Here is a 26456-nt window from a genome sequence, read left to right as displayed (position 1 = left end):
TTATTTCAAAGTATTCAATCATCACTTTCTTTTTAACAGCTTGAATTAGACATGCTTTCAGGTTTTCATCCAACTGCCAGTTAGAAACCGATGGCATTTCTGCCCTTTCCTCTCATTAGGGACTTGCTGCTCTGTACCTGCAAATCTTCATCCCTCATCAGCCAGAGATATGAAAGCAGAAATCTCATCTATAATAGTAGTATCATGTTCAACCTATTAAAAAGGATGGATAACATATTCAAAAGTGCCTCAGGGCCACAATTTCAAAGATATGTAGTGCTGAAAGATGCAGGTGAAAGACTCCGGGGACTTTCCAAAGCCCCCAGCTGCATAACTCCCATTGACTTCAATTATTCCAATGAAAAGTTGTTTAATGTATTTGTTCTGTTCACTTAAAGTCCGGGAGGGCATAATCCCATGGGCTAATTTTTAAAACTGATTCTCACTGATTTCAAAGGCAGGTAAATGACTAAATACTCAGATAAATCTAGCCCAAAGTGAGGCATAAATCCTATTTAGAGTCTATCTCTGTTTGAAAGAATGGCAGTTAGGCACCTGTCTCCTTTGAGGAGATGGGTTTAGCATCGCAAACATTTTGGCCATATATCCATTACACAGATGTAACAGAGGCCAACCTCTAAATACTGCAATATCACATCTTTTACAGTGAAGGGATGGAAAGGAAATTAAAGACTTTTTTCCCCTGAAAATTGTCCAAAAAATCCAAAAAGTTACATACTTTTGTAGACTTCTTCCAAAAAAATGCAAGGATGACAAGTGCCAGCATTTGAAAACAAGGTAGTTGAGGAGTTGAGGAATATTGTGGAGGAAGAAAGAAAAAGTATACAAGAAAAAGCTAAAACAGGGACCTCAATGGGGAAAAAAAAACACAATATGAAGAGGGGCATGGAAGTTGAAGACTTGAAGTCAAGACAGATAGAGCCAGTATGTTCAAAACCATTTGCAATTAAGCTTATTTCATGAGACTTTGCTATTTGGAATGACCGAAATATTGGAAGATCACTTAATCTGCTTCTGCCTCTTTGGGAAGTCTGTTTTGAAGATATCCATCCTGGATGTGACCCTAAACACAGGATTGTAGAGGCTGAAATATTCACCCTAATCAGTAACGCAGGCTCAGCCAGATAAATGTACTGGTGAGTCTCAGGTCTGCTGCTCTTCCACAGCATGCAGCAAATGTCCTGCTTCATCCTGGAAACCATTTTTAAAAGGACTACAAAATGACCAGAGAATTTCAGCCCCAGGGCTGGCTACTACCAGAACCCACTTTAGAATTGTTTAGGTTGGAAAAGACCTTTAAGATCGAGTCCAAACGTTAACCCAACACTGCCAAGTCTCACTAAACCATGTATCCAGGTGCCACATCTAAGCATCTTTTAAATACCTCCAGGGATGGTGACTCCACCACCTCTCTGGGCAGCCTGTTCCAACGCTTGACAACTCTTCTGATGAAGAAATTTTTCTTCATCTCCAATCTAAACCTCCCCGCACAACTTGAGGCTGATTCCTCTTGTCCTGTCACTTGTCACCTGGGAGAAGGGACCGACCCCCCCTGCCTACACCCCCCTGTCAGGCAGCTGTGGGGAGCGAGAAGGTCCCCCCTGAGCCTCCTCTTCTGCAGGCTGAGCACCCCCAGCTCCCCCCGCCGCCCCCCATCAGGCTGGTGCCCCAGCCCCTTCCCCAGCCCCCTGCCTGTCCCTGGACACGCTCCAGCCCCACACAACCAGCCCCAGCCCCTGGGCCCGGCCTGCCCAGCCCCCTGCAGAGCCCCCTGCCCCCGGCACATCGACGCTGCCCCCAGCCCGGTGCCACCCGCAGCCACACTGAGGGGCACTGGCTGCCCTCGCCCGGGGCACTGACAGAGACGCGGGACAGGGCTGGCCCCAGCCTGAGCCAGGGAACACCCGTGTGCCCAGCACCAGCAGGATGTGACTCCATGCCCCGGCCGCTCACCCGGGGACAGCGCCCGGCCCGGCCACTTAGCTCAATAATGTGCATTCAGCACCCTGCTCCTCCTCCCAAAGCATCCTGCAGTGAAATCCTTTTGCCTCCCAAACAACAAGATAATTCTCCAATGCCACTTCTAGACTTGTACTTTTCTAATATTTCCCAAACACTTGTATCAGCAGACAAAATCCCTGGGTTTTTTAGCTGCCTTCTTGCTGAAATTAAATTACCTTCCATGCTCTTGAGTAAACTACAGAGCGGCAAGATACGGCCCAAATATCTCTCCTCTGTTGCAATGCTCCTGCATGCTATAAATATAAAGTTAATTTGTGCAATGTGTGGGATCACGCTTGGAAATGAAAAGCACTGTGCAAGCTAATATCCTTCCCAGGAAAAAACACAGCATGACGTACAAAAGAAAATGGTGCAAGCAAGAGGCAGCCGAGGGTCTCTAAAACGAAAACAATGGCATATTTTCCAAAGATTGACTGAATGTCCTAATGGTGCTGACCAGAGGAAAGAGAGGATGTCAAGAGAAACCAGAGGTTTTGTATGAGGAAATGACTGGAGGATGAAAAGGGGGTGGCAAGAGGCCGAGCTCACTGAGGTGAAACGGCTGGCGTACAGTCAGGCGATACATGGCTGCAGCCCAAAGTGTTAAAAATCCTCTGGCATCTATCACCATTCGTTTGGGAGTGACTTCATTTCCAAACTTTGGGATAAATATTAGCACAGCTATTCAAGATAGCCAGGACACCCAGCCCCTGTTTTTTCTCACTTTATGGCTTTTAGGTGTGGACTGTAACACATCACTTCAGCAGCACAAAACAGATTTTACTGAATAAGTCATTGCGTTGGGCTTGAAAAAAAATATTGTTTTGATTGGGTTGGTGGTAGGGTTCCACCCAAGATCCCTGGGAAAAGTTCATTAAGGACAACTGCTCACACCACCACACAATGAAACCAAGGGCAGTGGGGAGAAGCAGCCATGCTGGCAGTTCCTTCTGGGGAAGTGATACCGTGCCTCCAGGAGCTTGGGCATAAAGGAGGATTCACCTGGGATTTATTTCATTTTTGGAAACACAGAAATTCACCTATTTGAGCACCCTCTTATCTTTAGTAAATATTTCCACTACTATTTTATTTACTTACTATGCATTCTGTGACTTTATGCTTACTACCTTGTTACCGTACGAAGCTAACTGATTTTATGCTTAATGCCTTGTTACTGTACAAAGCTAATTGATTACAACCATAAAACCAGCAGGGTATGCACAATCGGATGGTTATGGTAGGATCTTCCACCAGATTTAAAAAGACAGCTGGAATTTTTTGTAGCTATCTCTTCTTTTTCAGCTACTCTTGGACCTATGCATCTCATTAGCAACATACTGCATACATGTGTTCCCAAACAACTAGAGATCCTGAGGCTTTTTATATTGGGCCCATTTCCTACCAAAAAAAACCCCAAAAACACGCCCAAAAAACCCAAACAAACAAACAAAAAACCAAACCCGGACAACTATGCAAGGAGGTAGAAAGGAGCACAATGGAAGAGTCACTGTGCGAATTTCAGCAAAGGAGATCAAAGCAATAGTCTACCCTGAAATACACCTTACATCCATCTAGTAATGAGGGCAAGAGCTGCAGGAGCGGCCAGCTGGAGTTATTCTGCTGAGAGGAAGAAGTTCTGTGTTGTGATGTCCTTCCACACAACACAGGTTCCCAGCATTGCCTGGTATCTGCAGTAACAAACCCCTCTTGCCTTTCTATACTGGAGCAGTGCTTGGACAGCTGGAAACAGAACTGGTTACCATCACCCATCCCTCCCTAAAACAGGGACTCCAGAAACCAGCTGAGTTTTGCCAGAAAGAACAGGACAACACTGATGGCAGCTGAAGACTATCCAGAGCCTCCTGAAGAGGCCTTGGGGATTTCAAACAGCACCTCATATTTGGACACAAGGCAAGGGACACATCCTCAGTCCCCAAAAGACACGTTTCTATCTCAGATCTCCCAACAGATCAACTGCTAGCCCTGTGGGTACGGTTACACAGGCTGCACTTTCTAAACCACTTGCAGAGACAGCATGCTTAAAAGTTGTCATTTCTCACAATTTGTGTGCTGGATGGTTTGCTAAAATTAGAAAAAAGTATATTCCAGAGCTGGAACATTTACGGCTTCTTTGTCATTACTGTATAGTTTAACTCTTAAAAATAGATTTAAGTGACATGATAAGTAAAGAGTCCTGTTTAATCTATTTCAGCCCATTTGCCACATTCCTGGTTTGGCCTGTTTGGCTTGTTAATTTAGAGATGTATAAAACCATCTGTTTCACTGTAGACTTTGTTTTAAGCCTCAGAGGAAACAAACCACACAAATAAATGAAATTCACTATGTCATTTCTGTTAGAATATATGTATTTACAGCCATCAGACCAGGCACTAAGTACCCTATAACTCTAATGTTAGCAAAGGTTTTTAACTATTTACAATACTGTTATAAAAAATCAGTGCAACTGAATTTATATCACACCAGGGATTTTCTTAAATTGTATTCCACCTCTCATTTAAAGTGAAAAACAGTGACATTCCACACATTGGTAGAGAATGTAATAAAGAAAGAAAAAAACAAACTTTATAATTAAAAAAAATATATCTTGGAAAAAAATACATCCCAGGCAAATGTACCTAACAGCCTGGATTTCTGTCCATCTATCTGCCTCTATGGTTTGTAATGCCGAGAATTCACCTACAGACGCCCATCCTCTTGACATGACTGTAAATTGCAGCAGTCATACTCTATTTGTTAAAAACAGAGCAGACCCACAATTTTTTACTCAACGATATTTCACTAAGAACACACATTCACTGAACCTAAAGACTCTACAGAAGCGTGTTTCGCTCAGAAAAGACTCCTGCTCCAGACGAGAATGAGAAGGAAGAAAGCCATCCCTGAATCAGTTGCCTATGAAGGGAGCTACCACTCGCTTCTATTTTTTGGCCAGAAGAATAAAACATATTTTGATTTTTATTTATAATATAGCTAATTTTAAAAAACTTGATTGTTTTCCCGTAAAATAGAGTCCTTGGTTACTGACCAGGGTACTACAGGAATACTGGGGCTGCTGCATTGATATTTAGAATGAAAAAATGGTTCTTTCAAATATGACATTCTCTAGTCTCCTTTCATCATTACTACACTATATAGTCTGTTGCACAGAATATGGTTCTGAAGATTAAATATTTAACTAAGGAAACCTAAAGATGTCAGTCATGGAGTAACTACTAAATCAATTTAAGAAAGTTCAGTGGTATACGGCATAACATTTTACTGCAGGGTGAACAAGGAGTAGGGAGTTGGCCTGGGACCCAAAGTGGTTGTTGAGGAATCAAAGAATTTGACTGAATAGTTTTAAAAATGTATAAACCAATCAAAGTTCCTAATAGAATCTTATTTGAAGACAGGTCTCCAAACCAATGGTTTTCAGCAGGGGGCTTAGGTTAAGGGAATATACAGCTAAAGCACAATAACTTCCAAGAACCTGAGCCCCTGACCCTGTGTCCCCATCCACCAAAGCACACAAGCAGGACTTTGAACATTTTAAGAGTCCCACAGTCATATTCTTCCTTGGCTCCTTTCCCTTCTTTCCTTTCTCCCCTTTCAGCTTTTCTGAAAGTGGCCTGGATTTTCCTCCTCGAGTTATTTTATCTTCTGCCATGAGAAAAATCCGTTATGTCTTATTCAAATGGCTAAACCAACCTACATTCGCTGTCCTTTCAGTCCCTTCCCACAGTGCAGTTAACGAGGTGGTACTCACAATATTCATCAGGGTCAGCAGGTACTTCTGAACATGTTCTTTCCCATGGAACTGAACAACTGAGTCATCAACCCCCAGAAGGACTTCGATGTTGTAATCATCCTCCGTTGCATGCCTTCGATAGCGCTGCCTCGATCTATGCACCTGGTCTTCAATAAAGCTCAACGCACTGTCGAGACTATCCAAATTAGTGAGGTTAGCTGAAATTAAACAGACAAATGAGTTATCAACCAAGAGAGGTTCAGGCTCAGGTCTCAGCTAAACTGGTATAAATTTGAAGTGGCAGCATTTGTTATGTTCTGTGTGTTATATAACAGCATTAGTTCCACTTAATGTCAATTAAAAATTACCTAAATGAGACAGAACTCTGACACAAAATATTTTTACTTCGCAAAGTAAAGCAATACTTTCTACAAAGTGATATTGTGTAATAAATGCAAGGCCAAAAGGAGAGCAAGTCATACCAATGCCTTGATGAGAAGAATGGAGCTATCTGCAGTACAATACTTACTGCTTAAAAGTACTTTTAACAAAAGTACACCATTCAGGGGCCTTGTGCTACCAAGGATATCCTTCATATTTGAACAATTAAAGATAGACACCATACTTCAAAATCTGATCTTACTGCCCACAGAATCCCATTTCACAGCAAGTGCAGTTGCCAGTATAACCTTTCTCTATCCAGGCAGGTGCTAACAAATTAATCCCTCCCACTGCAACACATCCGCTCCTTTCCTTGATACACACACATGCATTTCAACAGTAGTGACATGGATCCTCTTTATCATTACAACTCAGGAACTCATTTTAGATACGCCACATTCACCATTTTTTTAACAGCTTTCATCCTTCATTCCCAATTTGCCGTGTCACTTTGCATTATTGTATGTCAAAGACCAATCCATCAGGCACAACAGCGGCCAACTTTATTATTAACGATTTCTAACAGTCCCTGTGATATGAAAAGCACGTTTTCTGACAGGATGGGATAGAGTTAATGTGGCACCTACCTACTAAAAATTAACATGAAAATATGGAATCTTGACATTTCACCCTACAGAATAACAATGGTTAGCATTAATATTAGTATTATAATTTGCATTACAAGAGCCCTGGAAGCCCCACCGAGAACCTCTTGATTTCTAAGAACGTCAGAAGACTTGCTCAGAGAAGCAAAGAAAGGCAGCGAGAGCGCTGTGGATTGATTAAAGGCTCCCCATGCTTAGTTCCCAGAAACATAATAGGAAGCAATGGGAGGAAGCTAAAGCCATCACCTTCAAAGCAGAAATAAGAAACAAGTCCTGGAAATGTTATGAAAGTGGATTCTCCATCTTCATTTATTGAAGTTTTCACATGAAAACTGGCTGCTTGGGAAGGGATGAATGAGTCACCAGATCACCAGGCTCATTACAAGAACATCTGTGCTCTTGCCTTAAGACCACTGCCTCAGGCTGCCGTTTCAGCAGGTGCTGGGCAATGCACAGCCTGAGCAGAGCCCCCCACAGCTCCCCGCTGTGGACCTGTACAGCCTCCAGCTGCCAGGAGGGATGCACGCCCGGCTCCCCCAGCCCCCACTGCAGCGTTCCTTACTGCCCCGTGCTTCAGGCTGCGCCTTGCACGGTGAGATGCTTGCCTCTGTGCCTCCTAGAAGAGACCTCCAGGCAAAGGACAGTCCCTGAAAGACGTGTTTGCCTGGGCAGCTTCTTACCATTTCTCCACCAGGATTCAAGAACATGCTTGTCGTGAGCCCCACAGCTGCTGGTCACCGCATTGCGCTGGCAGAGCTCCCCTCGCTCACCAGAAGGACAGAAGGCCCCACGCGGTGGTCCTACCTCCCCGTGGAGCCACAATGCCCTTCTCCTGAGAGGGCGGCATTTAATGCAGCTGATAAGCACAGCCACTCATTGCCAGCCTCAAGGCTCCCTGCAGCTTCTGCTCCTGGGTCCACAAGTTTTTAAAATTAGTCTGGTCAGAATCCATGATTCAGCAGGAAAATTTACTCTTCACGCAGAGCCCAGCTGTCACTCCCAGGTTTACTGTGGCGGGGGGGAACGGGTCTGGCCTTGCGGCAATGGAGACAGCTCTCTATCAGGGCTCAAAACCTGCCAAGCAGCCACTCCAGCCCTACCTTGCACTTTACTCCAGTAGGAAAACTTCAGTGTTAATCCTTGCTACTGCCCAGAAGTAATTACCTAGCTATCAACAGCAGTCTCAGGGATTTGCTATGGGATCACAGGATAATCGTATGTTCGTGATCTATAAGGCAAGTCACAGTTACTGTAAAATTTGACCATAAATCCCAAAAGCTCTCTAGAAAAGTAAGACTGGGCTGGCAGAGGCTGCAGGTCATGTCCTCTCCCTGCTGCTCACAAAAAACTACAGTAATCAGCAGCAAGGCCAAGGCAATCAGACCTGCTACTGCAGAACAGCAGTGCCGGGCAGGCGAGGAGAGCCTGAGCCCTGCGCTGTGGCTGCGGACGGGCAGCTCTGCTGGCTGGGGGTGCTGATATTTTGGTGCGTGGTCGGTTGTCAAGGTATCTAGAGCTTTTGTGCTTTCATTTCTTTCCCTTATGTGTCAAAGCCAAACTAGCTCCTAGTGCGGTATCTTTATTTCTGCTGCGAGTAAATCAGCCGGAGGCAAAAAGCGATCCTACCGTCCTGTGTTTACCATTCTTCAGTGAAAACTGCCTGTCCTCCCTCTTTGTTCCTCACTTCATCACTGTCACACTATAGCACTTACAGTCCTGCCGAGTCCCGAGAAAAGTTATCAGGAGGTTCCCTGGGAATCATCTTGCTGCCAGTGGGTGCCAACCAACTACTTTAAATTTTCTTTGGAGCACAAAAACTTCCCACACCCAGACTTACCTTCACCCCTCCAGCATTACCCACTCAAGACAACATGCCCAGTGGGCACTGGTACCTCTAGGCACCAACCTGATGTGCTTCCCAGCAGTGAGCAAGCTGCACTGGCTCCAACTGGTGCTAGAATCGGCCCAAGACCAGCAGTGCTACTCAAAACATTCACAACAGTAGCTGCAAGATTTTTGATTCATATCCCAACATCCCACCAAGTGTCCTTTCCTGGGAGGCTCTCCTGGGACCAGCAGGGATGCCTCCACACACAGCCTGACCACAGACTCCTGCTCTGGTGCTGCTCTGCCCACCAGTCTCTTGGATGATGAACTGCCAGATTTACCGGCCCAGGCTGCGTTATTCTCATGTTGGATTTGCTCCTAAATAACAGTTACATCCAAATCAAGTTAATACCTATATCTTACCACAGAGGCATCTCAACTTCCCTTAGTCAAGGTCAGTAACTTTGTTGTACCATTGTACTGCTAACACTGCGCTGAAAAGTCTCAAGAAAACTCAAAGAACTAAGACACCAAACAACTCCTTCACATTTTCCACGTTACCTTCCTTCTGATCACCCCTGCACTTTGCACAATAACACCCCAAAAGTCATCTCAAACTGCACTGTGTTTTACTAAATCATCCCAAGACCTCTCCATCAGATGTTCGTTTTCAGCAACTTTTGCCAAATCACTGCATCAGACACTAATTATTGGTGCCAACTTTGTTCTCCATCTCCCAAGAGCAGACACTTGGCATTTGCAGGGGCTAACAATAGCCTGTGTTGAAACCTCCTCCTTGCTCCTGCTAAGAAAAATTCGTATTTGTGAAAATTAACCACTGAGAGACAAGGTTGTATTTTGCTCTTGTGTTGCTCACCCAGAATAAATAAAAAGGACAGCAGCACTGTAACACTTCACAGAAAAATCCCTCAAAATACCTCCTTTTTCTAAAGCCAGCTAAAAACTCATTGGTATTTCAGTGATTTTCTCCTAACACTGCAGACTGTCTTCCACTGAAGGAATAAAAAGTGCCCAAGTTGTCAACAGAAGGGAAACCTGTGCTTCTGGTTTAAGCATAACATTAGGAGCCAGGCAGCCTGGCTTTTGCTCCTGCCTCTGACACTGATTTTCCCCGTGGTGCTGGGAGATGCAGAAGGCAGCCAAGAGCTGGGCAGCAAAACTACCGAGGGAAAAGCATGTGCACAATCCCATTCGATGCTGCAGTCTGGGGCTTTTTTGGGTGCCCTCCATGTTTGCTTGCAGTTAATGCAGGCAAGTGATGCTAACTGCTTCTAGGCAGCAAAGTCCTAGTTGTTTGCTGACTCAAGAACCAATGTCCCCAGCTGTGACAGCCCCAGTGACGCATTAATATATATAAAGTACATCAAAACCTAAAGAGGACAGGTCTTTATATTGTGCAGGTGCAAACTGCTTACAGCATTACATGTCACACTAGATCCTTCTCCTCCGCTCCCTTCTCCTAAGCAATGTCCAATACCCTAATCTTTTACCTAAACTGTTCCACTTTTCAATCTGGTATTTTATTTTCTGTATTGGCTATATCTGAGCTTCCACATTCGCTGGGACAAGAGGTCTGAACACCCAGTACCATGGCAGCATCCTCCAGCCTGGCTCCGATCCCCAACTCTAGGACAGGGAAAATTCACACGGACACAAACATCAGGTCTGCCTTTGCAGGCCTTCAGAAGAATTCTCCATCTGTGACAGTTTGGGATGCCTGACAACACCCTGTTCTCTGAGAGTTCTTGCCTTGCTCATTAATCTTTGATATCATGTGCTTTACAGAAACCTAATTACATGACATCTCCTGATTCTGCCTTACCCATCGTGGCAGACAAAGCTCTAAGTGATGCTGTGAGTTACTGAAGCATGAACATGCTGCCTGCCACAAAAAACGCCTCTCCCTGTGTTTTCTGTCACTCCCTTTAGGACATCCACCAGAAGCATAGTTGCTGACTTGCGATCTTGTTTTGTTTTTTTATGATCCCTTTCAAAAAGGTTCAGGGAAATACAGCTGCACCTACAGTTCTTAGAGTCCCTTAAGAAGCTACTGCGATTTAATCGCACCAGCTTTAGGGTTCCCCAGTCTCACAGCAGCAATATTGTCCTAATAAAGCAGTTTCTAATTGCTTGCCTCCTCTTTGTGGTAGGGGGAAGAGGACTTTCTGGCAAGCCCAGAGCAGAGACCAGGACAGGCAGCTGGGAAACTGAACTGCGTGTCATGTTCACAGCCATCATCTGTGGCTTGTCAACACAGCAACTCACTGGAATTTCGTTTCAAATATGACTGTGCAGCATTCAGGCCAGCCAGCCACCATTTCAAATGCAGCTTGTTTGCTTTTGCAGACACTTCATCTGTCACGGCAGGAACAGACAAACACCTGAGCCGACTGCTGAGCACCTTCTCTGCAGCCTCACAAGGATCAGCACTTCTGACGCACTGTTTTGCTGTCCATCTCCGTTCCTGGGACACGCTCCTGAAGGGACTCCTGGCCTCCCACTCCTTTGTGTGGCTTGCTGCAAACCACCAAGTTTTTTGTTGGGTTCTTTCTTTTCTTTTTAACCCCAGTGACTCAGACTGAATCCCAGTGAAGCACAGCTGGAGCCCATTCTATTGCGGTAGCAAGCGTATCTGCGTGCGCAGCACTGCGGCAATGCAGAAGCAGGGGCACCCACCCCTGCCCAGCTGCACCGCAACTGGTGGCAATGCCACTCTGAGCCTGGGACTTGCGATTGCGGCGTCGGCGTGAGGCCATCCATCACTTGGTGCTGCGAACGCAGGAGGAACAGGCTGTGTGGTAGGGGAGCAGGAGGAGGCAGGGTGGACTGGCTTTAGCTCTCAGCTTCCCACTGCTCAAGTACATCTGCACCTCTGGAAAAGTACCAAACGCCCTCAACAGCTCGACAAAGAACTGCTCTTTTGGGAATTGCACTTTAAATCACAAGTCATCTTTCTGTAATGCTCCCTGCCACTTATATGCCGTAGGCTTCTGTCGTGTCTGTCCTCTGTGATCAACTGACACCCCAATTAGCCCCCAATTAGCCTGTTCGTGTATTGTACCAAAATCCTCATTTGTCTTCATGGTAAATTGAAGCCCAACCCACGGAGGTTGGAGGCAACAATGAACAGTCAACAAATCTTGCTTTTTATCCCTTGGCAATTTTTTCTCCCATTTTTAAGTTCCTCAGTTTGTGGTTTTGTTTCTCATTCCAGATGCGCACAATTGTGATGTGTTTTGTTCATTTGCATTTTGTTTCATTTGTTTGTTTCTCTGATTTTTAAATATTTTTTACAGTTATTTCTGCTGGGCTTACAGTCCTGCTCACCTTCCTCTCTGCTTTCTATTTTGTTTTCCAAATGTCCTCTATTTGTCTTTCTTCACCCCCTTAACCATCCTGCTCAGCTACATTCGTCTTTCATAATTTATAAATCCCGTTCCCATACCACAGTCTGCATTTGGACCCTTCTGCTATAGATCATTCACAAGAAAACTGGGTAAATCCAGCGAGGTGAATTAAGATGGAAGAGAGCTCCTGTGAGGTGAAAGCAAATTGAAAATGGTCTAAATAAGAGAAGCAAATCACACAGTGCACTAGATACACGATAGAAAGTTAGCCCTGTTTAAAAGGCATCCCTGGGAGGACACTGCCGCAACACAGTTTTAACTTGGAGCTCAGTTTTCACAGGATTCTTGTGATTTCTTGAATCACAGGTTAACACAGTGGCTGTTACTTGGTAAATCCTTAACCAAGAGCAATTATCGTAGCAGAACTCTCTTTGGGTGTGTGTTCAAATTCCTCCTCTTCCACTTTTTTATATAAACCAAAAGCAAGACCACACTAGTAGTCTAAAGACCAGGCATGCATCAGGCATCCTACCGAGGCTATGAATCCTCATCCTGCCCTTATCTGCAAAGAAGCAGTACTGTAAAAGGAAACTTTTGGGCTGCGTGCCTTGCTAACCACATGATCTCATTATGAGTTCCCTGCCTCTTAATTTACGGTAATGCTCTTTCTGGTCAAATCACATTTTAACACACAGCCTGCTCCACCTTTCATCTGTCCGGGGGAAGTTTGCCATGGGTGTCAGGGTAAGCTGGGCTGGGCTCTCAAAAATAGGTCTCAGACGCGAGCTGTGAGAAGGCCAGCAGATACAGCAGCTGAACTCCTGCTAGAATGAGCTGGTCATGGAGTATGAAGTCAGGAGGAGTACGAAGTATTTAACAGTATTTCAAATACTGTATATTTGGGCCTTTATAGAGCAATATTCCTGTAAATTTCTTGGGGCAGAACGATTGCCCCATATTCGCAGACCAAATGCACGTTCTTGCACTAATAGGCACAATCACTGTTCCCTTTCTTTCTTGTCACCCATGCGACAGCACAGCACCTTTAAACCTCAGGGCACGCTCAAGTGCCTGCCTAAAGCAGAGTTATAAAGAATAACCTACCAAAGTGGCAAAATAGAGGGGGGAACTTTCAAAAACTTCCAAAACCGGGGGGGGGCGGAAATTGTCTTTTCCAAAGGATAAACCAATTAGCACAGTGACAATGGCCAGGTGGACGGTGTGGCAAACAGCCAGGCCAGCCAGGCGAGAGGCACTAAGAATAACCACAGCTAGATGTTGCCAAGGAGATCTTTTCTGGCATGTCACAACAAAGAGAAAAGGTATTACAATACTAAAAAGAAAAGCTGAAAACTAAATTGATCTCATCAGGGCCACAGTCACACAATGAATAACATGAAGATGAGAGATAATTGCACTGTTAAAAGATTAAGTGAGAGCGAAGTAATAGAAAAGCCTGAGCTAAAACTTCCCCCCCCCCCCCCAAATGGTGAAACATATTGTGTTACAATTTTAACTTTCATATTACAACAAAATAGTCAAAAAGGGGAGATGAAAGGAATGGCAAACCAGCCAGGCAAACCAGTCTGTGCGACATGGTTGAAATGGAACTCTCTGAGAACTGAACATAAGTTTTTTCTAACAGCAAAATTTACCCTTTGGAAAATTTTCAGCTATCAACCTTAATAATGCAAACAGAGGTTTTACAATTTAGCACCAAATAATGAATGAGCAGGAGGTTTCTAACTCAGTGCTTAAAAGTAAGCTCACAAAGGGGCAAAAAGAGCTACTCTGAAGAAAATTAATTTATGGGCCAACTTCTAAGTTTCACTGACTTAATTGGCTGCATCTGGGAAATGCTTACCTTGCAAATATTTTGGCAAGTCATTGTAAACTGGCCTGTATTCCAGAGCCAGTGACTTGCAAATTGTTGCCTGATTTACCACATCCCACACGTATAGAGAGCCCAAAGCTGCCCCAGGAAGAGGGCTCTGTCCCTTGCAAACCCTCGAGTGCATGGGTGCACCCATGCCAGGTGGGCTTTGTTTAACATGACTCATGTAGAGCTACGAAGGGGGCTCAACACTCTCAATCTCATTTGCAGCTAATGCATAATTAATTAAACTGCAGAGTTCAGCCATGTCTCCACACAGGCACTCGGAGCCCCAGAGATCCCACCCGAAGTCCCAAACGCAAAGCCTTCTTGCTTCCCCTTGAGCAAAGGATCAGGATCTGACCCACAATTTACTTTCCCCAGCCAGGCTTTAACGAAGTGTTGATGGGCTATTTGCGTCCTAGTTTGCCACCAAGATACTTGAACATCCAATCCTTATTCCAAGCATGATTAAATTACAGCAAATTAGCACATTAAGTAAGCTGCCTAGCTGACCTCCTGGCTTTGTAGGTGACATGTCTAACAATCCCGCTTGCATTTTTATCAGAATGAAATGCCAAAGCATGGTACAGGACCTGAATAACAACAGGTTACAAGGGATGGCAGTTGTCTTTCTGTAAGACAACTATTCTGCAAGAGGGGGATATTAAGTTTAATTACAGTATAACAAAAAACATTAACAATCACACAGGGTAAAAAAAAAAAAAAAAAAAAAAAAAAGTCACATTCCTAGCCAGGGCAGAGGGGGTGAGAAGAGGGAGAAAAGCCCAAGAAATACATAAATTAACTACACATCACTGGAAATACTACTGAAAAATAATGGCTAAAGCAAATACGTATCTTTCCAATGTTTTTTAGTCATAACCACATAACAACAAATCTTGCCTTTTGGTAAGGTTTCAAAGTGGAATTATTCCATCCTTTTAAAAGGGGAGCTCTCTTGCTGGGTAGAAAGTCTAAGTTGTAAATTATACAATTAAATGTTTTCAATGTCAAGTATAACAAACTTAGTATAAATCTCATCAGTGTAAATAATGTGTCACACAAATGACAATGCAAACACTCCTGTTTTCTATATAATCATAATGATCTTTTAATTAGACAAAGTAAACAGTTTGCTTGTTTCACCTTGTGAAGAAAAGCATAGGAAGAAAGTTTTCAAAATTCTAGGGTGAAAAATGTGTGCAATTCAAACTACTTATAAGTTCAACCAACTTCTTGTACATCTCAGAATATTATGTCAGAAATCGGCAGTCAGGAAAAAAAGGTTAATTTGAGTTTCACAAGAAGAAAACATCATGTGGCCAGTCTGAGCAAAGGCAGCGCAATGTACGATGCCTTGGCTGCTTCCTCTGGCAGGATTTGAATCAGAGCAAGAAGGAGTTATAATTTTACCTATGTTTTGAAAATATCCTTGTTGCTAAATCTGCTTGGACCTTCTGCAATAACAAAACCAGCTGCAATTGATTAGAGACTGTAAGAAAGACAAAGCTAACTTGGAGGACGCAGAAATTTCTTAAACTTCAAAATGACAGCAAAAAGCCCTGAAAAAGAGAATGAGTCTCTGCTCTAGTGAAAGCACATGAGGTTTATTCCCAAGGAGTTTCAAAATCAAGGGCAAAGGCTTCTTTTCTTATTTTTACAAGAGCTCTGATTCTGTCAGGCGCTACAAAAGGCAAACTGCTAAACACTGCCCTTCCTATTGTGGTGCGTGCGTGGGAGACGGGGTCCTGATGATGATGGCTGAGAAGGGATGCTTCCAAAATGCAGCACACTTCATGAACATGTACCAGGGATGGAGAGAGGGGGGAGGAAAGGAAAAAAGAAAGAAAGAAGCTGGATGGATGAAAGGATACCAAAACCCTCTGGGGAGAAGGCGAATCGAGAGGTCAAAGTTGGAACACAAATGCAAAACAGGAAAGTAAAAAGAAATCATGGTTGGTCTCCATGCTGCAGTTCCCCACTGCCCCTAGGATGGCGACGGCAGAGCTTGCTCCCACCTCCCGCTCCCCAGCCCTGAGAGCCGCAGCCTGGGAACAGCCTTGGAGTTCTGGGGGCACTGGGATGAGGGCCTAGGTCTGCAAGGCAACCCGTCTCCCCCGCGCACGCAAACAGGGCTTTAATGTTTCTTTTCCAAGATAAATTTAGCATTAATATCTGTGGGCTTTAGAGGGATTAGAGGAAGGTCAACATGCAGTTTTTTAGTTTTCTGGCAGGTCTAAAATATTTTTAATTCCTTTTGGGTCAAATGGACTTGAATACCGATTTTTTTAAAAACTGAAGAAACAAACTAATCATTTCAGTTCATCTGAAATCATGTTTCACTTATTTGACATGAAATCAAGCACTTCAATTCAGGACTTGTTTAAAAATACAAGATATTTCAAGGGAAAGAAGGGAAATGGTTTGTTTCAAACCTACTGCCATGAAATTCTTCAACATTTTCAGGGTTTTTCTTTATCTGTGTGAAGCTCAGTGAAAATTCAGTATCTTCTATTGACAATAAAAAATTCCACCCAACTCAATTGCGAGTGCCAGGACTAAAGAGAGTTTCCATTTGCCTCTTTCCACCACCTATCCCCCTTCCTCCAAAGGAGCGATCACCACTGCAGGACCTTTGTATTTTCGTGGGTTATTCACGTACTATTGACAAGCAAGCTGTACTCAGCGCTGCCTGAGTTGTCCTTCAGATTGGCTTGCAGCCTAATCAAACTGAGGTCGTTTGTCTACTAAATGAGATGTAGCTGGTAGGATGTAATGCTCCTTGGCAGGTGATAGAGAACTCTCCTATAGGGACAAATCATACCCACCGCACCTCAAAATAAAAGCCTTTCAAGAATTATGTAGCAAGGTATTTATCTCCTGAATTAAAGACAGCATCATCTTTGTCTGTGTAAATACGGCTTAAAGTGGTCAGAAACTGCATTTGTATTCACTTTGCAGAGTGTTATGAAATTGCTTTAGTATTAATGACTACTCTGCTCTTACTACTGGCAATGAAATCAGACTTTGGAAAGCACAATGTCCAGTAAGAAGGGATGGGAAGCCTTTTACACATATTTATGTACACACACATAATCATTGCTAAAGTGAAAGAACTCTGTATTTTAACGTGGTATAATGGTGGTTGGAGAGTTGGTGGATAAATCACTTCTGAGCTAACATTTCTATTAGAAATGTTTTTAAAAGGAGTCAAACGTGTTGGAAAAGTATCAGATGGAACGGCAAATTGAGATATTACATTTTTTAAGATTCAGTTAAATTCTCTTCAAATGGCGTTAACTCAAACTGATGCTAAAAAGCCTAGACAAGTCAATGGCTCTTAGAGAAACAGGAGAAGCTGTTAAGGGTAAAACCAGACAGCCGCTCCAAAGCTTCAAGTAATTTCTGCCTCCTGAACTGGAGCAGTGTATAAAGACAATTTAGCCTCTAACCTGTTACTTTTGCAGAGTAAATAGGAGATGTCAAAGCCAACACCAAAAAAACCTTTCAAATTGCCTGACCAAGCAGTTACTAGAGCAATTAACAAGTTAACCAAGAGCTCTGCTGACATACATAGTAAACACTACTATTAATTAACACTGTCTACAACTGATTAAAATGGAGTCACTTAAGGTCTGGGTTTCTGCAATGAGTTACAGGTTTTATCCGAATACTGGAGATGGATTAGTTGGATTCTATTACTTGTTTCTACCTAGTTAAGAACTGGCTAACCAAGCCAATCCTAGTGTACCTGATTCTAAAAATGCCTGTGATCGGTTAAACAATGACCATAGGAAGAAATGGAACAAACACAAAAAACTTCCACAAATCATTGGCTGTAACACCATAGTTTATGCTTCATTTTAGGAACCAAAAAGCTGTCCATGAATATATCCATCTTCTTTATTCTTCCAAAAAATTAAATGTTTATCTAAAAGTACTGATCATACAAACACTAAAAATATTAACACATACTGTGCTAACAGAAGTAATAACATGGTCCTCTCATCTGGTCGGAACAGACTCTATCCTCTTTCAGTTCTTTGCTAAGCAAGAGAATATTACTCCTTCAGTAGTTCAACAGAGAAATTCTTTGTATTTTCCCATTACCCCAGTAAGAAGTTACAAAGCTAAACACTAACTGAACTGACTCAAGTCTTACAGCATGGGGGAAACAAGGCTGGAGGGAAAAGTAATATCTTTTGGTAGCTAAAGAAGGCACACTTTGGGTGCCAGGGTCTCCTCAACAGATTATTGCACCCTACGAGCATAGCTTCCTACCTGGCTCCTCAGCACCACCAGTACCACAACCCCTGGTCCCTTCAGTCCGCCTACAGCATCTGTTCACGCAGATCTGAGACCACAGATCGGTGGTGAAAAGTCATGTTTTCTAAAGTCACACAAAACAGCGTTTACTTGTCTGATGACAGTGCTATTCAATTATGCAATAAGAAAAAGATTCGAAAATACCACAGTCAATAAAGACTCTACTTGGCTTTGCTGCCCTGGAAGCCCCCACGAGTCCTCAACAATTACTTTGGACTTGCAGGACTCCGAATGATCCTCTGCAGTGCGGGAGCCGGACATGTATTTATTGAAGCTGACACTAATCAATACCCATGACTTTCTCACTGGTTTCAACTTTATTAAAAAAATCATATCAACAGCTTCTACTGTCCCACTGAGCTCCAAAAGAAAGCAGAGGGTTGATGGTATCTAGGTGCTCTCACTGCCTGGTTCTCCAGCTTATCTTCATCTGAGCTCCAGGCTGCCTTCAGTGTAAAGTTTTCCATTTGACCTTTGCTATACTTCTCTTAGGATCAAAGAATTTTAATTTATTACTTTTTCACTCTTTCCAATCTATTTCTGGCTAATCTTCTCAAAAATTTCTAAAGCATTCAGAAAGGTTTCTTACATTCTGGTTTTAGTCCAAGGTGTCTTACTCTGAAATACTGCAGTGCAGCTGGGCAACTGTCACATTTTGCTGAATAACTGGTTCACCAAAACCAAGTTTTGATTGTTTTGAAATGATTTTCAAATTGAACTACAGGCTTTTTGAGGGGTAAAAAAACCCCAACAAATAATGGAACAAGGACTCTTGTTTCATTTCAGTGAACATATATACCACAATATCAAAGTGCCTGACCAGCTCAGGCTACAGCAGAGGCAGGGAGAGGAGAACATGCCCCTGGGGTGTTCATCTTCCAACGACAGAAGCCAGCTCTAGCTTGTGAAGTTGCAAATGCTGCAAAGTTAGTCCATGCCTTAGTTCTCTGAATTACAACGTGCATTAAAGGGATTAGTCCACAGAAAAGAGCTGAAGGGCTGCACCTTGCTGAAGGACTGGAATCTGTGGGAGTTTGATGTGACTGGGCAATATGAGGGAGATCCTCAACCCTCCAGCCTGAGAGCTTGTTTTTTGCAGAGACTGTCTAGCTCTAGGCTATTACCTACTCCTTGACTCAAAAGGCCATTTGAATGGGAGACTGTTATCCAAGTCTTTATCAACCTTTCTCAGCCTTGCTAAAAAGCAGGCAATACTGATTCTGAGCTGTCAGCTGGGGGGCGGCGGGGAACCCACACCAAAAAAAAGCCCCACCACAATGAAAAAGTATCAGTATGAAAAGAAGGGAAGCAAAGCAGCTAGCAAACAGAAAAACCTTTTAAAGGTGAACCCACAAAGTAGGGGTGTCAAACTGCGGTATGAAATGAGTGCAGCAACCATTACACGTGGCACGTGTCAGCTACCTCTCCTGACCGAGCCTTAGCGGTCAGCTCTGCACTGGGGTTTTTATGTTTGGGGGAGTTAAATATTTCCAGACAATTCCACTAAAATTATGTTTTAAAAAGTCATCTGGAAAGCCAAGTAATGCTCTGGGAGACAAAACAGAACATCAGTATTTGGATCACCTGAAGTATGAGGAAATTCAGCAAAGAACAAAATGTCTGAAGCATTAACCTGCCAGGATTATTTCTTAATGTCAAAAATTTCAGGTCCATTTGAAGTCTCACAACAGAGAAACTAAGGCAACCGATTGAACTTCCTTGTGAAAAGATTAAAAAACCCATCCTATAGAGTACAGCATGTGGTCTTGCAGATACGTCCTGAATTCACCCAGGGAGACTGACGCCTATTGCAGAAACCCTGTTACCATTAGTCAAGGCAAAGACAGGGTAAAAAAAGTACTTTCCTGTCCAGCTGCAAATGCAGCTCCTCTTTGTTTCCCAGCCTTCCAGCCCTGGATTTAGTTCAATCCAGACATTACCTGCAGCTATCGATCTCATCAAGGCCAAAAACATGCCCAGTGGCCCATGAGCAATATCCTGCCACGCTGGTATCAGCAGCTTAACTTGAACAGAGCCGCGTTTCCACCTTCTCCTTGCGACTCAGAATAACCTCCGGAAAATCACCACCCTTCACCAAAGACAAGTCATGACAAAACCCCAACAGGTAAACATCTGGAAATGGTTATCTACCACCTGTAGATAACCCAAGGAAAAGGTTCACGCCAAAACGCGTGTGTGAGGGGGAAGAAGGGTTGTTTGGGTTTGGGGAGAAGGGTTGCTCTGCTTGGCAAGCACATTGGAATACGACAATGGAGCCAGAGGGCTTTGGGGAGAGACATTCCGACGTGCTTTCAAGTGCCGACCATTGACGGAAACGCCAGCGCAGAACTGCAAGAAGAGATGCAAAAAAGAAGCGTTGATGGCACAGAAGCATACAGGTCTCAAAACATGTATTTGGGAGGAACAGGGACTGAATAGAGAGGAAGAGCCAAGTGACAAAGACACAATGCACAGCTGCCAGCATGAGGGCTGCTGACCGCTGGTGGTTTCATGCTCTCCCGCACCAGCAGCTCGTCTTTCACAGGCTCTGGGTAATGCTGGGTAGAGCCGACTGACCATCTGCTAGGGATGAAAATTTCCAGGTAATTGTGAAGGAAGGAGCTGCATTAAACCTCTGCCCCGAAGCAGGTGCCCAGGGCTGCAGGCTCTGGCACCGGCTGAAGCCTCACTGCTGCTCCCGACAGGGGTGAGCACAGCAGGAGCAGCTCTGCACTGGGGCGGGATCGCAGGCGGTGACACAAACATCTTGGAAGGCTGATGAAAAATGCTGAGGAGAGAGACTGCCACAACAGACAAGCACAGTGGAAAGGATCAGGCTGGCAGGGCCAAACAGAACCATTTTGTGTGTGCGGGATTATCACTGCTCGGCCGGCACCCTCTGCCTTCTCTCTACCCCTGCCTTCCTGACACGTTATCTCAGAGTAATGTGCGTGCAAGTAACACCAGCTCTTAGTTTATGGAATTTACCCAGATTTACTGCTCTCTGGGGAAGCAGGGGGCTGATATAAAAGTACAAGATCCCAGCTAACTTTCTCCACTTCCCAGCTCTTCCACTTGGCACCTTGGGAAGGCAGGGAAAGAGGCCAGGAGGAGCCAGGCAGGGGCTGAGCTTGCACCAGAGCAGCCAACACAGGGCTGCAGCCAGCACCCACACCAGGCTCTGCACCGCTGCTTCTCTGCACCATGACGTGTGGCTGCTGCTAATGCTCCTGCCAGATCTACTTAGCCTGCAAATTCTGCAGGGCAGGGCATGACCCCCAACAGTGCTGGCACCATGTTATCACGAGGCATTTGCAGTCCAGGCTGGGTTTTAGGCACAACCATCATGTAAGCAGCTGATAACAACAAGCCGCCTTCTTCTGGAGCCAACTGCTTCCTCAAACTTCTGTACATCTCTGGCTCCTAACGTCAAGCTAGCACAGCTCCATAATTATGGATGTAGCATAAGGAGCAGACAAGCTGAATTAGGCTTCCGATTGCATGTCTAATTTATGTACAACTGCAGCAATTACAGATGCAAATTAAATAACTGTGCAGAAAATGGGTTTTATTAGCCATAACTAAAACCCAATAAAACTCAGCAGCTCATGCACATCTCTGCACTAAATGTGCCTCTTTAGAATGTCAATTAGAAATGTGAGAAACAACCGGGATTTTCTGTTTCCTAATCTGAAAATAAAAAAAATAACAATAAAGAAGGATAAGCTGTCACAGCACATGTCTTTTTTCCACAACAAAATGAACAGGAGCTCTAATTGGCAATTTCAGAGCAACACATTATTTTACAGACAGCAGTTCTATGCAGCTTTTAAACACATTATTTATACTCAGTCTTTCATGCCTGACATGGCTGAGAAAAAGTCTCATATAATAAACCCATATGCTAAATGTAATTCAGCTTCAGAGGAAGCACACTCTGACTGGCAGGTTGGGATTTAAAAGTTCAAACATAAAGCTGAAGAACACTGTGCTTAACTTCACAGCCTTTCTGAGATTTTGGAAGTTGGGCACTTCTTAGCATCATGTCAACTGGGTCCAGGGCTGTGAAAAGCCTCTCTGGATATTTTACCTCTCTGGATGAAACCACTCAAATCTTCTGTCATTCAGACTTAGCATGAGTGCTGCCGTGTCTAGGGACCCAGCGCTAACCTGTCAATTTGTTTAAAAGCAATAAAAAAAATTGTACCCATTAAATCAAGGTTAATCCTCCAGCATAGTTCTTATACAATTCCCTGCTATGTGTGATTAAACCTACTCCATATATATGTAGCACAAACACCTGGATAAAAAGTTTATATATACCACGGTGTGTCTATGCTGTCCATTTGCTTCATTCCCTGTTTTGCAAGGGAGAGGGGATTTTTCTGGCTGGCAGCACTACACACATGTGAGTTAATCACTCTGGCTCTGACCAGGAGTGACTGCTGGCTCTCAGCATGGGAACCCTGGCGTGTTCCTGTACAGCCACCTACACACAGCAGGTCAGAGCATATCACCAATACACAACATAGATACAACCCAAGATTTCCAGCTGCAGTACAGATAATTCCCACTATACATCACATATCCTTCCTTCCCCACCCAGCTGCAGGCAGAGGCTTAGGAAGGGCTCCGTTCCTCCCCAGGCACCTGTGTACATCCCAGGCAGGGTGGGATTGCACCAGCCCCTTCCCCAGGGTGCTCTGGCCAAGCAGGGCCAGCCCCTGGACTCCAGGATGAGGCAGGAACACCCAGCTTCTCACATGGGGCTGGCAGCAGACACCAGAAGGGGAGCAGGCGGCATGCCATGGTTAGCAGGTCCCCTTGTCTCCAGGATCTTTCAAACGTGGCTTACACTGGTACACTCTTCTCCCGTTGGCATCCATGGATGCTCTCCACTTCCTCAGCTCTCCCACTTCATGCTGCGTTACTTCCAGTACAGCATCTTCCTCAGCACACATGGTAATACAGGTAGGACTTGGCACATAAGATTAGCGGCATCTATTCCTAAGCCACTTCCCAACAGACACGGACATGGTCCTGCATTCAGTGCCCTCCCTGCCACTGCCCTGAGCTTCTTCCAGGCCACAGGATGGACACCCATTCAGGATGCAGAAACCTCCTTCAAAATTTAAATATACCACATCCACTGACTTCCCCTTATCTCTTGTGGCAGTTATATTCTCAAACAACTCCAGCAAATTACTTAAGCATGACCTCCCTTGCCTGAATGTCTGCCAGGTAGTCTTAATTAAACTGTGCATTCCCATATATGCTCTCCACAACACCCTGAGGAGAGGTTCCCAAGATTTCCTCATTTTGTGTATTCCCTTGGATCATCTATCATTAAACAGCAATAACGATGAGCAAAATGAAAAAGACAGGAATAGTTTTGTATCTGCAGAAATATAGCACACAGAAAACAAAGAACTAGAAATCAGTTATTAGGCCGGACCTCACTCCAAACAGGGATCCTGAGATGCTGAGCACTTCACTACAGCTACTGAAGTAAAAGATTTTCAAACATTGCGGTGATGAACATGGAGTAAAATCCAAAGACGTGTTCAGAATGGATCTTATCCTAAGAAGGATAATCTAAACTGCTGAAAGAGAAGGACGAGAAATATTGATTCTGCTTCTTATTTAAATAATAGGACCATTTACATGGAATCATTTCCAGCTTTCCTAACTGACTCATATCAAAGGCATTATCATCTGACAACTAATTTTTTATGTTGCAGTTCTAGATTCAGACGTTCCAGATTCCATAAAAAGCTTTAAAAAAAAAACAACCCTCAATGAGCCCACTCCCCTTCCCAAACTGGTCCCCTCCTCTTACAATGTTAGATCTACTGCCAGCCTGAGCAGGTGCAGGAGCATCCTGCAGCCACCAACCCCCCCAGGTTCTGCCAAAGCAGAGGGGCAGGCAGAGCTCAGCACTCGAAGGGAACACCTTCTCTTAGAGGTGAACTGCTCTGGAAATGGTGATTTTGTAACACCGGGAACAGCCAAAGGACAGAGACTGCACCACGCTCTCCAAACCTCCAACTGACAGTCACATCAGTGGGGCTGTAACAAAACTGCAGCGGCAGCCTTGGCCTCAGGAGCCTGCCACAGAGAACAGCCAAAGAAGGTGAGCAAGGTAATGTAAGGCACAGGTTTATTAATCCTGCCAAAAAACAATTTAAGGAGATTTAGGATTTACACTTATCCTATGCCTGATTTAAAAAGATATTTTAAGTCATGTCTTTGTTTCTAGCTGTGTTTTGTAGCTGACCTATTTTGGATTTTCTTTTACTCCAGGATCAAGATACGTACAGAAAAATGATCTGGGCTGTATTTGGACTGACGCAACAAGATTGTTACCTAAATTCTGAGCACAAGGCTCTGTTGTGGTTGATGAGTGAGCCAGAGAGAAGTCAACTTGATTTTGTGATCCAAGCTCAACTTTACATAGCTCAGCAATCAAAGAAATGCTCTGCTACTAACAGCGTAATGAAATCTGGCAGCATTTCCACAGCAATGCATACAATGTCCTCTCTGCAAAGTCATTTTTCAGAAGAGAAGTATACCCACAAATGAACCATGCCGTCAAAAAATTCCTCCACTGCAACCTATCCCAGGGAATGTCAGGCAAATAAAACCCCAGGCGGTCACACCACAACTATCCCATTCATATAACACAGGAGTAGCTGAAGAGAAAAAAAATGCTTTTAATTAATATCTTAATAATTCAAGAAACTACCTGTTCTTATGCCTGCTGCTGGTGGTTGGTTGGCTGAGGTCACCAGTGTGGGGCAGAGGGTTAGGATGCTGGGGAAGGAGACAAGAGGCAAATGACGGAAAAATGGGAGGAGGAGAGTTATACGCATGGCCAAACTTTGACTCCTTAAAATAGATGAAAAAATCAGGGGATATACTATTTTATGGAGCAATGGATTTAATAAGAGGATAGTTACAGTGATTCATGGTGGTCTAAAGAACAGAAAACTATGTGAGATAAATGAATTACATCACAGTAAATGCATGGGTACATCCATTTTGGATTTGGACCTTGTATGTGCAACTGGTGTGAAACCACAGACAAGACTTGGTATTGACATCCGTGGTTTGTGGGCAGCACTTCCATTACCCAGGCAGGAGGCAGACTCACTGCAGCCAGCACACCTATTGAGATTGTCTAGCTAGGAGACATAATTTTCTTACAATGCATACAGTGCATGTGTGTTACAAACTAATAAAGGCTCGGGTACAACTATCAATAAAGATGGACAAAAGTTAAACTATGTGCAAAAGGTTTCTGTGCACCTGAGGAAGAGAGTTACTTTCAGTCTTCCAAGCAGAATGCCACACACCCTGACTTTGCTAGTGCAGCACCCCCAAGAGTCAATACAGCACCAGATGCCACTGATCCGTGCCAGGTAATGCGAGGTCCAGAGCACACTGCCTACAGAAACTTGCCAGAACAGAAATCCTTTTAGTACTTGAGATTTTCTTAAGATTCACTTAATCTGCCTTTTTAAAGTACATTTACAAAAGCAGAAATGATCAATAACTCCACCATTAAATTGCATTACTTTGCATAACTAATTTGGGACAATACATTAAGTAAATGAATTAATAATCCTTGAAATCTACATACAGTAGGACAACAGCTTTAATAGCAAATCCCTGCTGGAAGGAAAACCAGCAATTCAAACAACTCATTCAATCTATGAGGCAACTTAAGAAAACCAGAAAACAATCAGTTTCATATTGGAAGCAAGTGGATTAACTTTAAAAGACACCAGCATAGCAATTTATAGCTATTAAAATTTTTTTGACAACATAAATTTCCAATTTCAGCAGCCAGAGTAGGTGAAGCTTTAAGCACAAAGAGCTCATTGATTCAATATGTCTGTACAGTTTAATTCTGAAAAATCAATCATTGTGCATTTCCTCCAACACTTTTTTTTTTTGTAGCATCCTCCTAAACAATTTATTATTATTGCTTATTGCTAAAATAGAAATGGTGATTCCACGACTCTTAGCCCTACTAAATCGTTATTTAATGCTGCATGGCTGCCCTTCTTATATAAAGGGATAGCTTGGTTTATTATGAAGAATATTTTTATTAAACATTTCTTGGTTGTGTTTATAGCTTGTGGCTATTATTTTAAGAATTCTCTGTTTTCTTTGAATAGGTTTCCCTTGCCCCACCTACATCATGTCGAGCTCTTGGAATCACCTCTAAAGGAAAGGGT

The 26456-nt window shown here is 43.7% G+C and overlaps 1 protein-coding gene across 2 annotated transcripts in view; it reads right to left on the bottom strand.

The window, feature by feature from the left end:
- ADAMTS2 (ADAM metallopeptidase with thrombospondin type 1 motif 2) overlaps nt 1-26456 on the bottom strand; it is a 252659-nt gene that overhangs the window by 56014 nt on the left and 170189 nt on the right. For both annotated transcript variants that reach the window (XM_080398419.1, XM_080398418.1), the window contains one exon: nt 5789-5988. In XM_080398419.1, the coding sequence (XP_080254545.1) occupies nt 5789-5988 (200 nt within the window). The remainder of the gene's footprint in view (nt 1-5788; nt 5989-26456) is intronic.

The sequence above is a fragment of the Falco punctatus genome (assembly GCF_963210335.1).
Source record: "Falco punctatus genome assembly, chromosome: 8".
NCBI classification, from domain to species: Eukaryota; Metazoa; Chordata; class Aves; order Falconiformes; family Falconidae; genus Falco; species Falco punctatus.
The sequence above is the reverse complement of the archived record's forward strand: the minus strand, read 5'-3'. Positions and strand labels throughout refer to the sequence as shown.